Source organism: Nilaparvata lugens, unplaced genomic scaffold (genome assembly GCF_014356525.2).
Source record: "Nilaparvata lugens isolate BPH unplaced genomic scaffold, ASM1435652v1 scaffold7078, whole genome shotgun sequence".
Classification (NCBI taxonomy): Eukaryota; Metazoa; Arthropoda; class Insecta; order Hemiptera; family Delphacidae; genus Nilaparvata; species Nilaparvata lugens.
The window spans coordinates 2,375-16,604 of NW_024092827.1; the positions used below are offsets into that span (position 1 = coordinate 2,375).

Genomic DNA, 14,230 nt, shown 5'->3' on the forward strand with positions numbered 1-14,230 from the left:
TATTTACATAAGGTCTATAGTTTCAATCAGGTACTTGTGGATGAGAATACTACGTGAGGTCTACTGTTCACAGAACTACAAGTATAAAAGGAAAAAGGAGCCTCCTTCATATGCCAATATTAGAGTAAAAATCAGACCATAGAATTATTCATCATGAATCAGCTGACAAGTGATTACACAGATGTGTGGAGAAGCCAGTCCATTGCTGTATTTCCATAAGGTCTATAGTTTCAATCAGGTACTTGTGGATGAGTGAGGTCTGCTGTTCACAGAACTACTAGTTATATAGTGTGGCGTGGTGGCTTACCTGGGGAACTTGAACTGGCCGTTGTCAGATCCTTCCTGGCCGAAAGTGGAGAGCACGCGGCCGTTGACGTCGAATATCTGTATGCGGTGATTGTTGGAGTCCGAGACGATGACTCGGTTGGTGTTGCTGACTGCGATGTAGTGCGGGTGCTCGAGCTGGCCTGGCTTGCTGCCGTGCGACCCGAATTTGCCCACTATGGTGCCGTCTGACTGGAACACCTGTGCGAGATTGATTGATTGATTGAGTTCTTTATTTATGATAATAATAATAATAATTATAATTTTAATAATAATAATAATATATTTATTACCATCTGGTTCACAACAAACATTGGTCATCGTCACAAGCTTACAAAATAATTAACAACACAAAAGACTACACAGCCAAAACACAATCACATCTAAAACCCACCTATTAAACAAGATCACAAACTAAGTTTACACAGCCTAAACATACACAATAGTGACAGATTTACATAGACTGTGAAATTTTATAAAATTCAGGTACCTTGTAAAGTCCACCTCTTATTAGGCCTTTCCTAACTCTATCTTTATATTGGGTGGCATCTAGGTCTCTTACCAATGACGGAAGGGCATTATAAAATCTGAGAGATTGGGCCCTGAAACTTCTCAATGATGCGCTGGAAGAGCACCATTCGACACCTATATTATTTGCCCCTCTTGTATTGTATGTATGCCTATCAGAGTTGAGGCTAAATTATCCAGGTTTTTTTTGACATAACACAGACATTCCAGGACATACATATAAGAAGAGTCAGAATTTTATTCTCAATAAACAATGGTCTACAATGACTACGTGGCTCTTCATTGTGTAATATTCTAATGGCTCTCTTCTGTAGCAGGAAAAGTTTACCAGCCAAAGGACTATTTCCCCACAAAATTATACCATAGGCTAGGTGACTGTGGATAATCGCAAAGTAAACTGTTTTCAAGACCTCTATTGTCACACTTCCAGCCAACCTTCTCACATAAAAAGCCCTCTTAGTACTCTATTATATATATTTCCTATATGGGTATTCCATTTAAGATTGGATTGCAAAAAAACTCCGAGGAACTGGGTAGATTCAATGTATGTAGATTACAATATATACTGGCTTATACACTTATATACAATAGCTTACGATACAGCAAAATTATAGATGAATTTACATAATATATACTAGGAAAATAATTATTGAACTGTATATGATATGAAAAGCAATTTCTAATATAATAACTATAGATAATAATTATATTGTTATGCATCTACATAAATTGGCGGAGCTTTGGACATATCAATGTCCATTCTTCGGAAACAATATTAAAAATATCCTCCCCACTAACTCTCTACCAAACGTTAATTTCATTATTTAAACTAAGGATTTATTATTAATGGAAATATTGTAAAAGTTTTAATCAATATGAATGTTTAAGAGAAAAAAAAACAGAAATTGATAAGTAAAATAATTATATAGGTAGATAAGATCAATAATTGATTAATAAAATGAAGTAGGCTGAAAGTAGATCAGGGTTATCAACTTTCAGTAATATACAGCAGTATGCAGTGGATAATGGAATAACATGAGTTTATATAATATATATATATATATATTATATATATATACAATTCGTTCTATAACAGGTTTAACGGTTTATATTAGTGGAATGGGTGAGGGATGGTTGTCATGTGATGGTTCTAGGGCCGGACAGTTTCAGTCATTTGTTCCAAAATATGTTTTTTAAAGTCAGGATGAAGCTCGCTCGGCTCTCGATAGACCTGATAGAAACAGGAAGTGCATTCCATGCACGAGACAGAGAGAGTGAGTGAGAATAGATTAATGCAGGGGTCTCCAACCTTTTTTATCCATTGTTAATTCTTGGGAGGCTTGGAGGGCCAATAACAAGGATGTACGTGGAATTTGACTTGTGGGGACACACACGACGGGGGATTTGGGGGGGTGTACAATTATTATATAATATATGAGGATATGACATCTTATTTATCTCTTTTCTGTATAGTGCTACTTGTAATATTTATGCCATTTTCAAGTGATAATCACTTGTAATGATGTTATCACTTGAAAATGGCATAAATGTTCGAAACATGTTGTGATAAAATATTTCTAAAAGGTACTGAGATTTTTATTTTTCTTTATATTAATATATTAGGAGTTTTAAGTAATGTTTAAGTAATGTTTAAACAAACCAATTAATTTCATTTTAATACAAAGTCCATTTATTGAGTGTAAAAAGCTCATAAGAAAACTTGACAATGCATGAATTTATAAAAAGTTACCATGTTAATAAAGAATACTCATTTTTAGTAGAATTTGTTTCTCACTTGAATTAGGAAGAAGTTTAAGTAGGAAGAAACAACCAATTAATTTCATTTTAATACAAAGTCCAATCTATTGAGTGTAAAAAGCTCATAGAAAACTTGACAATGCATGAATTCATAAAAAGTTACCATGTTAATAAGAATACTCATTTTTAGTAAGAATCTGTTTCCCACTTGAATTAGGAAGAAGTTTAAGTAGGAAGAAACAAACCAATTAATTTCATTTTAATACAAAGTCCAATTTATTGAGTGTAAAAAGCTCATAAGAAAACTTGACAATGCATGAATTTATAAGAAGTTACCATGTTAATAAAGAATACACATTTTTAGTAAGAATTTGTTTCCCACTTGAATTGTCCGACCATTTAGGATCAAACTTTGTGGTTCCGATCATTAAAATTGATTTAAAATGTTCATCTGACAAGGAAGTATTTGGATTTAACAAACTTCATTTTTGAAAATGTCTGCTCACACTTGTAGGTAGATCCAAAAAGAGAAAACATAGCTCGAGCATGTTTTTTTCATATTTTTAGTTTATCAGAGATTGACAATGGTGTAATAACCGAAACCGGTCTTTCTAATTATCAATAAATCAGTGGTTTTTTGACAATTTCTTAGTCTTTTTCATTCAATATTTTTAGTCTTTTTCTGGGAGTCAACAGCTGTAAAATGGGAGTAGGTTACCTTGTTTGTAGCGTTCAACAGGGACATGTACAGTACGTGCAAACCATTTGCTAATATCTCGCGATGGTTGATCGCTGCTTGTTTACAGCTAATTTTACACTTATTAAGAAATGGAGTGGCTAGTAAGAGAAGAGTACTAAACTCACAGTTGTTGTCGAAAATGTGTATGAATATATATTTAAAAATCTGATGCAATAACTCTCGGCGGGCCGGAAAAAATCCATCTGCGGGCCGGATGTGGCCTGCGGCCGTAGGTTGGAGACCCTGGATTAATGAATGAATGAATGAGTGGAAGAGAGATAACAGAGATTGTAGCAGAGATAGAAGATAGTGAGAGGGATAGAGATGAAGAAGAAGAAGAAGGAGAAGGAGGAGTAGGAGGAGGTGGATAAGGACGAGGAGGAGGAGGAAGAGGAGGAGGAAAAGGTGATTGATTGATTGATTGATTGAGTACTTTATTTATGTAGATTACAATATATACTGGCTTATACACTTATATACAATAGCTTACAATACAGCAAAATTATAGATGAATTTACATAATATAGACTAAGAAAATAATTATTGAACTGTATATGATATGAAAAAGCAATTTGTAATATAATAACTATAGATAATAATCATATTGTTATGCATGTACATAAATTGGCGGAGCTTTGGACATATCAATGTCCATTCTTCGGAAAGAATATTAAAAATATCCTCCCCACTAACTCTCCACCAAAAGGTGAAGGAGAAGGTGGAGAAGGAGATGCTGAAGAATGGTGAGGAGGAGGTGAAGGGAAGAAGAAGGTGGAGGGAAGAAGAAGGTGGAGGAGAAGGAGAAGGAGAAGGTGAAAGAGGAGGAGGAGGAGGTGGTGAGGGAGAAGATGGAGGAGGAAAATGTGGTTGAGGAGAAGGAGAAGGGGATGGAGGAGGAGGAGAAGAAGAAGAAGAAGAAGAAGAAGAAGAAGAAGAAGGAGAAGGAGGAGTAGGAGGAGGTGGATAAGGACGAGGAGGAGGAGGAGAGGAGGAGGAAAAGGTGATTGATTGATTGATTGATTGAGTACTTTATTAATGTAGATTACAATATATACTGGCTTATACACTTATATACAATAGCTTACAATACAGCAAAATTATAGATGAATTTACATAATATAGACTAAGAAAATAATTATTGAACTGTATATGATATGAAAAAGCAATTTGTAATATAATAACTATAGATAATAATCATATTGTTATGCATGTACATAAATTGGCGGAGCTTTGGACATATCAATGTCCATTCTTCGGAAAGAATATTAAAAATATCCTCCCCACTAACTCTCCACCAAAAGGTGAAGGAGAAGGTGGAGAAGGAGATGCTGAAGAATGGTGAGGAGGAGGTGAAGGGAAGAAGAAGGTGAAGGGAAGGAGAAGGTGGAGGAGAAGGAGAAGGAGAAGGTGAAAGAGGAGGAGGAGGAGGTGGTGAGGGAGAAGATGGAGGAGGAAAATGTGGTTGAGGAGAAGGAGAAGGGGATGGAGGAGGAGGAGGAGAAGAAGAAGAAGAAGAAGAAGAAGAAGAAGAAGAAGAAGAAGAAGAAGAAGAAGAAGAAGACAACGAGAAAAGAGAGTAGAAGATATAAGATAGCCTGATAAGAATGATGAAGAGAGAAGGGAGTTTACCTGGACACGATGGTTCTCCTTGTCACACACGTAAATGAAGCCGAGGGCGTCAGTGGTGATACCCCAAGGGTAGTTGAATCTGCCATCAGCAGTACCCTGGCTTCCAAATGTACGTAGGAATCTGCCTGCCGGGTCAAAAACCTGACAAACAAAACCATAAATCCTTGAAAAAACTGTTCGAAAACCTTCCAAAAATCCAAGAAGATGAGAAAAAAATTGAGAACAGGTTGAAATCTCCGAATTTATATGACTATCCTATCAAGTGATAATCACTTGTAATGATGTTTATCACTTGAAAATGGCATAAATGTTCGAAACATGTTGTGATAAAATATTTCTAAAAGGGTACTGAGATTTTTATTTTTCTTTATATTAATATATTAGGAGTTTTAAGTAATGTTTAAGTAATGTTTAAACAAACCAATTAATTTCATTTTAATACAAAGTCCAATTTATTGAGTGTAAAAAGCTCATAAGAAAACTTGACAATGCATGAATTTATAAAAAGTTACCATGTTAATAGAGAATACTCATTTTTAGTAAGAATTTGTTTCCCACTTGAATTAGGAAGAAGTTTAAGTAGGAAGAAACAAACCAATTAATTTCATTTTAATACAAAGTCCAATCTATTGAGTGTAAAAAGCTCATAAGAAAACTTGACAATGCATGAATTTATAAAAAGTTACCATGTTAATAAAGAATACTCATTTTTAGTAAGAATCTGTTTCCCACTTGAATTAGGAAGAAGTTTAAGTAGGAAGAAACAAACCAATTAATTTCATTTTAATACAAAGTCCAATTTATTGATTGTAAAAAGCTCATAAGAAAACTTGACAATGCATGAATTTATAAAAAGTTACCATGTTAATAAAGAATACACATTTTTAGTAAGAATTTGTTTCCCACTTGAATTGTCCGCCCATTTAGGATCAAACTTTGTGGTTCCGATCATTAAAATTGATTTAAAATGTTCATCTGACAAGGAAGTATTTGGATTTAACAAACTTCATTTTTGAAAATGTCTGCTCACACTTGTAGGTAGATCCAAAAAGAGAAAACATAGCTCGAGCATGTTTTTTTCATATTTTTAGTTTATCAGAGATTGACAATGGTGTAATAACCGAAACCGGTCTTTCTAATTATCAATAAATCAGTGGTTTTTTGACAATTTCTTAGTCTTTTTCATTCAATATTTTTAGTCTTTTTCTGGGAGTCAACAGCTGTAAAATGGAAGTAGGTTACCTTGTTTGTAGCGTTCAAACAGGGACATGTACAGTCCGTGCAGACCATTTGCTAATATCTCGCGATGGTTGATCGCTGCTTGTTTACAGCTAATTTTACACTTATTAAGAAATGGAGTGGCTAGTAAGAGAAGAGTACTGAACTCACAGATGTTGTTAAAAATGTGTATAAATATATATTTTGAAAAATCTGTTGCAATAACTCTCGGCGGGCCGGAAAAAATCCATCTGCGGGCCGGATGTGGCCTGCGGGCCGTAGGTTGGAGACCCTGGATTAATGAATGAATGGATGAGTGGAAGAGAGATAACATAGAGATTGTAGCAGAGATAGAAGATAGTGAGAGGGATAGAGATAAAGAAGAAGAAGAAGGAGAAGGAGGAGTAGGAGGAGGTGGATAAGGACGAGGAGGAGGAGGAAGAGGAGGAGGAAAAGGTGATTGATTGATTGATTGATTGAGTACTTTATTAATGTAGATTACAATATATACTGGCTTATACACTTATATACAATAGCTTACAATACAGCAAAATTATAGATGAATTTACATAATATAGACTAAGAAAATAATTATTGAACTGTATATGATATGAAAAAGCAATTTGTAATATAATAACTATAGATAATAATCATATTGTTATGCATGTACATAAATTGGCGGAGCTTTGGACATATCAATGTCCATTCTTCGGAAAGAATATTAAAAATATCCTCCCCACTAACTCTCCACCAAAAGGTGAAGGAGAAGGTGGAGAAGGAGATGCTGAAGAATGGTGAGGAGGAGGTGAAGGGAAGAAGAAGGTGGAGGGAAGAAGAAGGTGGAGGGAAGAAGAAGGTGGAGGAGAAGGAGAAGGAGGAGTAGGAGGAGGTGGATAAGGACGAGGAGGAGGAGGAGGTGGTGAGGGAGAAGATGGAGGAGGAAAATGTGGTTGAGGAGAAGGAGAAGGAGAAGGAGAAGGAGAAGGAGAAGGAGAAGGAGAAGGAGAAGGAGAAGGAGAAGGGGATGGAGGAGGAGGAGAAGAAGAAGAAGACGACGACGAGAAAAGAGAGTAGAAGATATAAGATAGCCTGATAAGAATGATGAAGAGAGAAGGGAGTTTACCTGGACACGATGGTTCTCCTTGTCACACACGTAAATGAAGCCGAGGGCGTCAGTGGTGATACCCCAAGGGTAGTTGAATCTGCCATCAGCAGTACCCTGGCTTCCAAATGTACGTAGGAATCTGCCTGCCGGGTCAAAAACCTGACAAACAAAATCATAAATCCTTGAAAAAACTGTTCGAAAACCTTCCAAAAATCCAAGAAGATGAGAAAAAATTGAGAACAGGTTGAAATCTCCGAATTTATATGACTATCCTATCATATTAAGCGAGCAATATCTGTATATATTTTTATATTTATCAGCTGTAAATAACTAATAGTGAGTAGGTTCTACTTTCCTTGCCCTATTACCATAGCTAAGAAATTAAATTAAAAAACGAAAAAAATTAAGGTACACCAATTTCTAAATTCCTATACGTTTCAAGGTCCCCTGAGTCCAAAAAAGTGGTTTTTGGGGTATTAGTCTGTGTGTGTGTGTGGTGTGTGTGGTGTGTGTGTGTGTGTGTGTGTGTGTGTGTGTGTGTGTGTGTGTGTGTGTGTGGTGTGTGTGTGTGTGTGTGTTGTGGTGTGTGTGTGTGTGTGTGTGGTGTGTGGTGTGTGTGTGTGTGTGTGTGTGTGTGTGTGTGGTGTGTGTTGTGTGTGGTGTGTGTGTGTGTGTTGTGTGTGTGGTGTGTGGTGTGTGTGTGTGTGTGGTGTGTGTGTGTGTGCGTGTGTGCGTGTGTGCGTGTGTGCGTTGTGTGCGTGTGTGCGTGTGTGCGTGTGTGCGTGTGTGCGTGTGTGCGTGTGTGCGTGTGTGCGTTGTGTGCGTGTGTGCGTGTGTGCGTGTGTGCGTGTGTGCGTGTGTGCGTGTGTGCGTGTGTGCGTGTGTGCGTGTGTGCGTGTGTGCGTGTGTGCGTGTGTGCGTGTGTGCGTGTGTGGTGTGTGGTGTGTGTGTGTGTGTGTGTGTGTGTGTGTGTGTGTTGTGTGTGTGTGGTGTGTGTGTGTGTGTGTGTGTGGTGTGTGTGTGTGTGTGTGTGTGTGTGTGTGTGCGTGTGTGCGTGTGTGCGTGTGTGCGTGTGTGCGTGTGTGCGTGTGTGCGTGTGTGCGTGTGTGCGTGTGTGCGTGTGTGCGTGTGTGCGTGTGTGCGTGTGTGCGTGGTGTGTGTGTGTGTGTGTGTGTGTGTATGAGTGCATGTGCGTCTGTGTACACGATGTCTCATCTCCCAATTAATGGAATGACTTGAAATTTGGAACTTAAGGTCCTTTCACTATAAGGATCCGACACGAACAATTTCGATCAAATGCAATTCAAGATGGCGGCTGAAATGGCGAAAATGTTGTCAAAAACAGGGTTTTTCGCGATTTTCTCGAAAACGGCTACGACGATTTTGATTGAATCCATACCTAGAAAAGTCATTGATAAGCTCTATCAACTGCCACAAGTCTCATACCTGAAAAAATTTCAGGAGCACTGTACCATCCATGCAAAGTTTGATTTTAGACTCCCAATTATCAGGCTTCAGATACAATTTCAACAAAAAATTTCAAGTATAAAAGATTGAGCATAAAAATCTCTACAATTAATGTTCAGTAGCATTTTCACCTAAAATTGAAAATAAGCTCGAAATTAGAGAAAATAAGATTATTAAATTGCAAACTGTTGGCAACTGTTGATTCTATTAAATCATTCACTATGAAGAGATAGCAGACTTCGTGTGTCTGCAGCGCTATTGTCCTGTCACCAGCTGGCTCAGATCTTAGAAAAGTAGACTTGAGATGCGCGGGAATACTAGCGTCAGTTGATCAATTTTCATAACGGCAAGGAAAGTTGTGTGAGTGCACCACACCAGATTTTTTGATTTTGTATTCAAATTTTAAAAATAAGTGCAATATTTTTAAAGTTTTTAATTTATTGTGATACATTCTGTGATTCATTTAGAGTATAACATCAACCTTCAAAATTCAAAATTTTCAATTCATTATTCCTGGACCGAAAATCAAGTGACGAAGCAGTGTGTGATTACATAACCTTAACTTTTGGACAACATTAGCATTTTATCAAAATTTTTGGAGAGAAATAGTACAGGCTTAGCCTAGTTTTTCCTCCAATGTCATAATTGTATTATAATTATAGTGTATTATACAATTTTTATACAATATATTTGGTTATTTATATGGTTATTGGTTATTTATGTCCAAGGGATATCGATAACGGCTCCAACGATTCTCACGAAATTCAAAACCCAGTAGGTTTTCAATAAAATGGTGAAAATTGAGTAGCAAATTATAGAATTCTGTTAGAAAATGGTGAGCATTGATGAATGAAGGCTGTTGTGTCTGTGAAATGGTAAAAATTTTGAGGTAATTGTGCCAAAATTGGAGGCAACATTGTTCTGCTATCTTTCTCCACTGTTATTTAGTTATTTATTTACATTGTGTACAAATACTTAACATGAGGAAAGTCCCATTTCCAATTTATACTATACTGTCCAAATCAAAATGTTGGTTATGTCACTTTCACTTTTCAAAATACAATTTACACTCTTCAATACTCAGATAAACGAGCAAATTTTGAATCTAATAGATACTATTAGAATCTGAAATTAAAAAATCTAGAACAGTAACTAAATAATTATTCAAAAAGTCTAAATTTTGAATGAAACTAGAAATTTTTGAGCTAAAAACTTCTCACTTTATAGAAAACTGTTCTACATTGTGGCAAAATCTGGCAACAGAGCGAAGCGAGAAAGAGATCTATCTGCTTTGTGGAATGATAGACAAGGCTAGCAACACCAATGTCAATCAAATACTGCCATTATAACGTGGACCTCACTATAGAACAAGAACAACCACAACATGATACAGTATCAACACAATATGATACAGTATCATCTCAACTTGATACACAACACTATGATTTGATACATTCGCTATCTGCTTTGTCGAATAATAGACAAGGCTAGCAACACCAATGCTAATCGAATACTGCCATTATAACGTGGACCTCACTATAGAACAAGAACAACCACATCATGATACAGTATCAACACAATGTGATACAGTATCATCTCAACTTGATACACAACACTATGATTTGATACATTCGCTATCTGCTTTGTGGATTGGTAGACAAGGATAGCAACACCAATGCTGATCGAATACTGCCATTATAACGTGGACCTCACTATAGCAGGTAACCAATTCAGAACTGAATTATCTGAACTGAAGTTGAATCCCTCACCTGTATTCTATGGTTGTATCTATCGGCAATAATGAATTGACCAATACGGTTGACAGCCACTCCTGCTAGACAATCAAATTCTCCCTCTCCGTTACCGTATTGACCGAACTCCTTCTGGAAAATTCCGTTAGAGTCGAAAACCTGTTGACAGAAAATACAAAATATCACCACAGATACAAAATTAAATATTTTATAGATACTATGAAAATCGGTTGTATGGGATGCTTGTCTGTTATATTACTTATATTATTAGTAATTATTACTCCTATCGGATATAAATTTTAGCAGAACAGTTTGAAATTTTAAAGCCACCATCCTAGACAGTAACAACATACTAAATGAACAGCTAAATTTCAAATCCAACAAACTTTTTGATCACATAATAAACACCACAAATCTTCCTAACCGTCAAAACTTTTCCGGTCTGCACTGTTGTAAATGATCGCTAAACGGTCGAAAGTGCTTCAGTCAGTAAGTAAAAGTTTTTAATTATTTACTTGATAAATTGACTGCATGTCGTGTTCAAATACATGAAAAAAGTGTGTTATAAATTTTAGTTTCTACAAGGATAGAAATACCAAAGTTAATCAAATAAACAGGAACAGTTTTGGGCTGTGCCTGTTGATCCTCCCCAAATTATTTTAAATAATATTTTTGTATCATTGAACCAATAAAATAATAGATAAATACTTGAATTTTTAAGACTACCAATATTGACTGAGATATGGCAGCTTTGGTGGTTGGTGACCTACCACGAGGGTTATATAACGTTATTTTATTTTTTGAAATCGCTTACTATTAACATGCAATGCAAATAGAGATTGTTGCATCATTGAGGCGAATCTATTAGCATGCCTTGTATTGCACTACAACCAAGTTAGTAGACAGAAGGTTGGTCACTCATCTATAGTATTTTACTTGAGAAGCAATTGGAGTGGGAGAACTGCAGCCGTGACGTAGGCTGTACTACTGATTAGGCAGAATATCGCATTCTTGAAAATCATAAGGTGACGTATAGTCAAATCATACACAAACATTTTCTGACATGCAAGCTTTCTGTTTCTGCTTTACAATAATTATCAAATCATTTAAATAATACAAGCATTTTGCCATATAAAAGCAAAAACCTCACTTTCTAACCTTCCCTTTTAAACCCTTAAGGTTTCTTCATCTTCTAGGTTGTGTTTATATTTTCTAGTTTGGCTATACATCACTTGGGAATTTCGGGGATGACATATTTTGATCCCCTTGAAACATTTGCTTGATACCAGCATGTGTTCAGTGCATTTATATGAATAGAATTCATCGGAATTATCAGGATCGGTTTATCGGTTTATTGCAATGCATTGGTTTGTCAAGATTCCCTTTTAAACCCTTAAGGTTTCTTCATCTTCTAGGTTGTGTTTATATTTCTAGTTTGGCTATACATCAGCTTGGGAATTTCGGGGATGAGATATTTTGATCCCCTGAAACATTTGCTTGATACCAGCATGTGGTTCAGTGCATTTATATGAATAGAATTCATCGGAATTATCAGGATCGGTTTATCGGTTTATTGCAATGCATTGGTTTGTCAAGATTGTTATCTGGCAATCTGAATATTATAATAATTCAATGTTGTCTACTAACGCTTCCCAGATATTAACTTTTTCGTGTCACGTTTTTAGATTCATGAAAAACTTTCAACTTCATTTTATTCAAACACGTTGAATGAACTTGAAATATTTAACAACATCATTAGAATAGGTGATTCATTCGCTATAAGTATAAATATTTTTCAAGTTCTAGGTCAATCTTGAGGGGATTAAGCAACGATGTATTTGAAGATACAGTGAATAAACTGTATGCCCAGTGTGGTTACTCTATCACTTTTTCACTACAGGTGACGTCACGCTGGCGTTCCCCCCACCACTTTAAATCTTACACCTGTGAGTGATCAACCTTCTGTCTACTAACGTTGCACTACAACAAACTTTCAGTGGACACCTATAACTAAGGCGGCCATATCACCGTTAATATTGGCCCAATCTTGAAAAATCAGATACCATTCGAGAGGTAATTAGATCTACTAAAAAAAGTTATTCTTGTAATTTTTTAGTAAAATAAACGATCATCTTCACTTCAGGGATTAGGTTTATTAATGAGCCTGTTCCGGTACCTATCTTTTTCTTGGCCTCCCTACATCTCTTTTTCCTGTAGGTCTATAGTTTTGGACTACAGCGGGCATTCTTCCAGGTAGCATTCTATCCAAATGACTGCACCAGTTGTGTTTATTTTGTATAATTCTTTCATGTAGAGGAGCAACCAATAAAACCTGTCTTATATCAGTATTTCTGATTCTATCAACTCTAGTGCAGCCAAATACACTACTTAGAAACCTCATTTCTGCAGATTGAATTCGACTGTTCATTCTACGTGTGTGAATCCAATTCTCACTTCCATACAGGAGAATCGGAACTGCAATGGTATAATAGAAATTTATCCTGGTTTCTTGTCTTGTTTTATTTTTCAGGTTTCTATGTATAGTGCCACATATTTTCTGAAACTTTAAAATTTATTGTATACATCAATATCTGTATCTTATGTTACATCATTACCAAGATAGTATTTATTAGCTGTTCTTAGTAAGAATTTGTGTGTATTTATGGCTTCTAAATTTTATAAAATAACTTAATCAATGAATGTGCAGTGATAATTAAGTGTAATATTTACTTTCGTTTGGTGTTTTAATTCTTCTAAATTTAAAATTTGCATCTTATATTTATTTTTGGACGAAAATTGAGCTTGAACTATTTACAGTAGAACATAACCTATTTTTATGGACATGTAACATTATCAAAATTTTGGAATGGAATAGTTTTGGGCTAATCCTGTTGTTCCTACCCAATCATATTATTCTATATGATTTGTAATATTGTATCCACGAATAAATAGCTGAAATTTTCACTTGTTCTATTAATTTTCCGTCAATTCTATTTTGGTTCTAAAATAGAAGATTTCTGAGTTATTTAAGAAACAACATTTCGAATGGCCATCATATTGTTTGATGAATTTGAAAAATTATCATAATTTTTTGTAGCTTTGTCTAGTTGTTGTGAATGATTGTGCAGTGTTTCAATTTCGTATGTTTAACCATTATTTAGGAAGAAATAATACGTGAAAAAAGCAAAATGGCCACTGTGTGAGTAACTGAACACTTCCAGACAATTTAAATATGATATTTACTCAGGAAGAATTCCCTTGAATATTTGTAAGGAGTTTGTGAACACTCTGTATACCTGGACACGATGGTTGGACGAGTCGGCGACGACAATGTGGTTGTCGGGTGCCACTGCGATGCCACGTGGCCAGGTGAAGCATCCGGCCTCGCTCCCCCTCGCTCCCACACTAAACAGCTGGCGACGCTTGGCCAGGTACACGCTGCTGGGGCTAGTACCGCTGCTGCGAAACCTTGAGCATATGACACAGTATCATTTGAATGTGATACAGTATCATGGGAATGATACACAGAGAAGTGATTTAAACAGTGGCCCATATGAATAAAACTAGAGCGAATGCTCATGAGCAAGAGCATGGAGCATAAGTTTTTGCTCATGAGCAAAAGGTAGAAGCAAAAGCATTTGCTTATTTATATATGAATAAGCTTACCTTATGCTTCTGAACTCTGGAGCAACTGCTCACGTATTTTAAGAT

The 14,230-nt window shown here is 36.0% G+C and overlaps 1 protein-coding gene across 1 annotated transcript; it reads right to left on the minus strand.

Moving 5' to 3' along the window:
- Positions 1 to 288: 288 nt before the first annotated feature.
- On the minus strand, positions 289 to 13,987 carry LOC120356547 (RING finger protein nhl-1-like; the record flags this gene model as incomplete). The annotated part of the gene is made up of 4 exons (XM_039445495.1): positions 289 to 525; positions 7,320 to 7,460; positions 10,538 to 10,678; positions 13,816 to 13,987. Coding segments are annotated over 4 exons (676 nt in total), but the record flags the coding sequence as incomplete, so codon positions are not given.
- Positions 13,988 to 14,230: the final 243 nt, after the last annotated feature.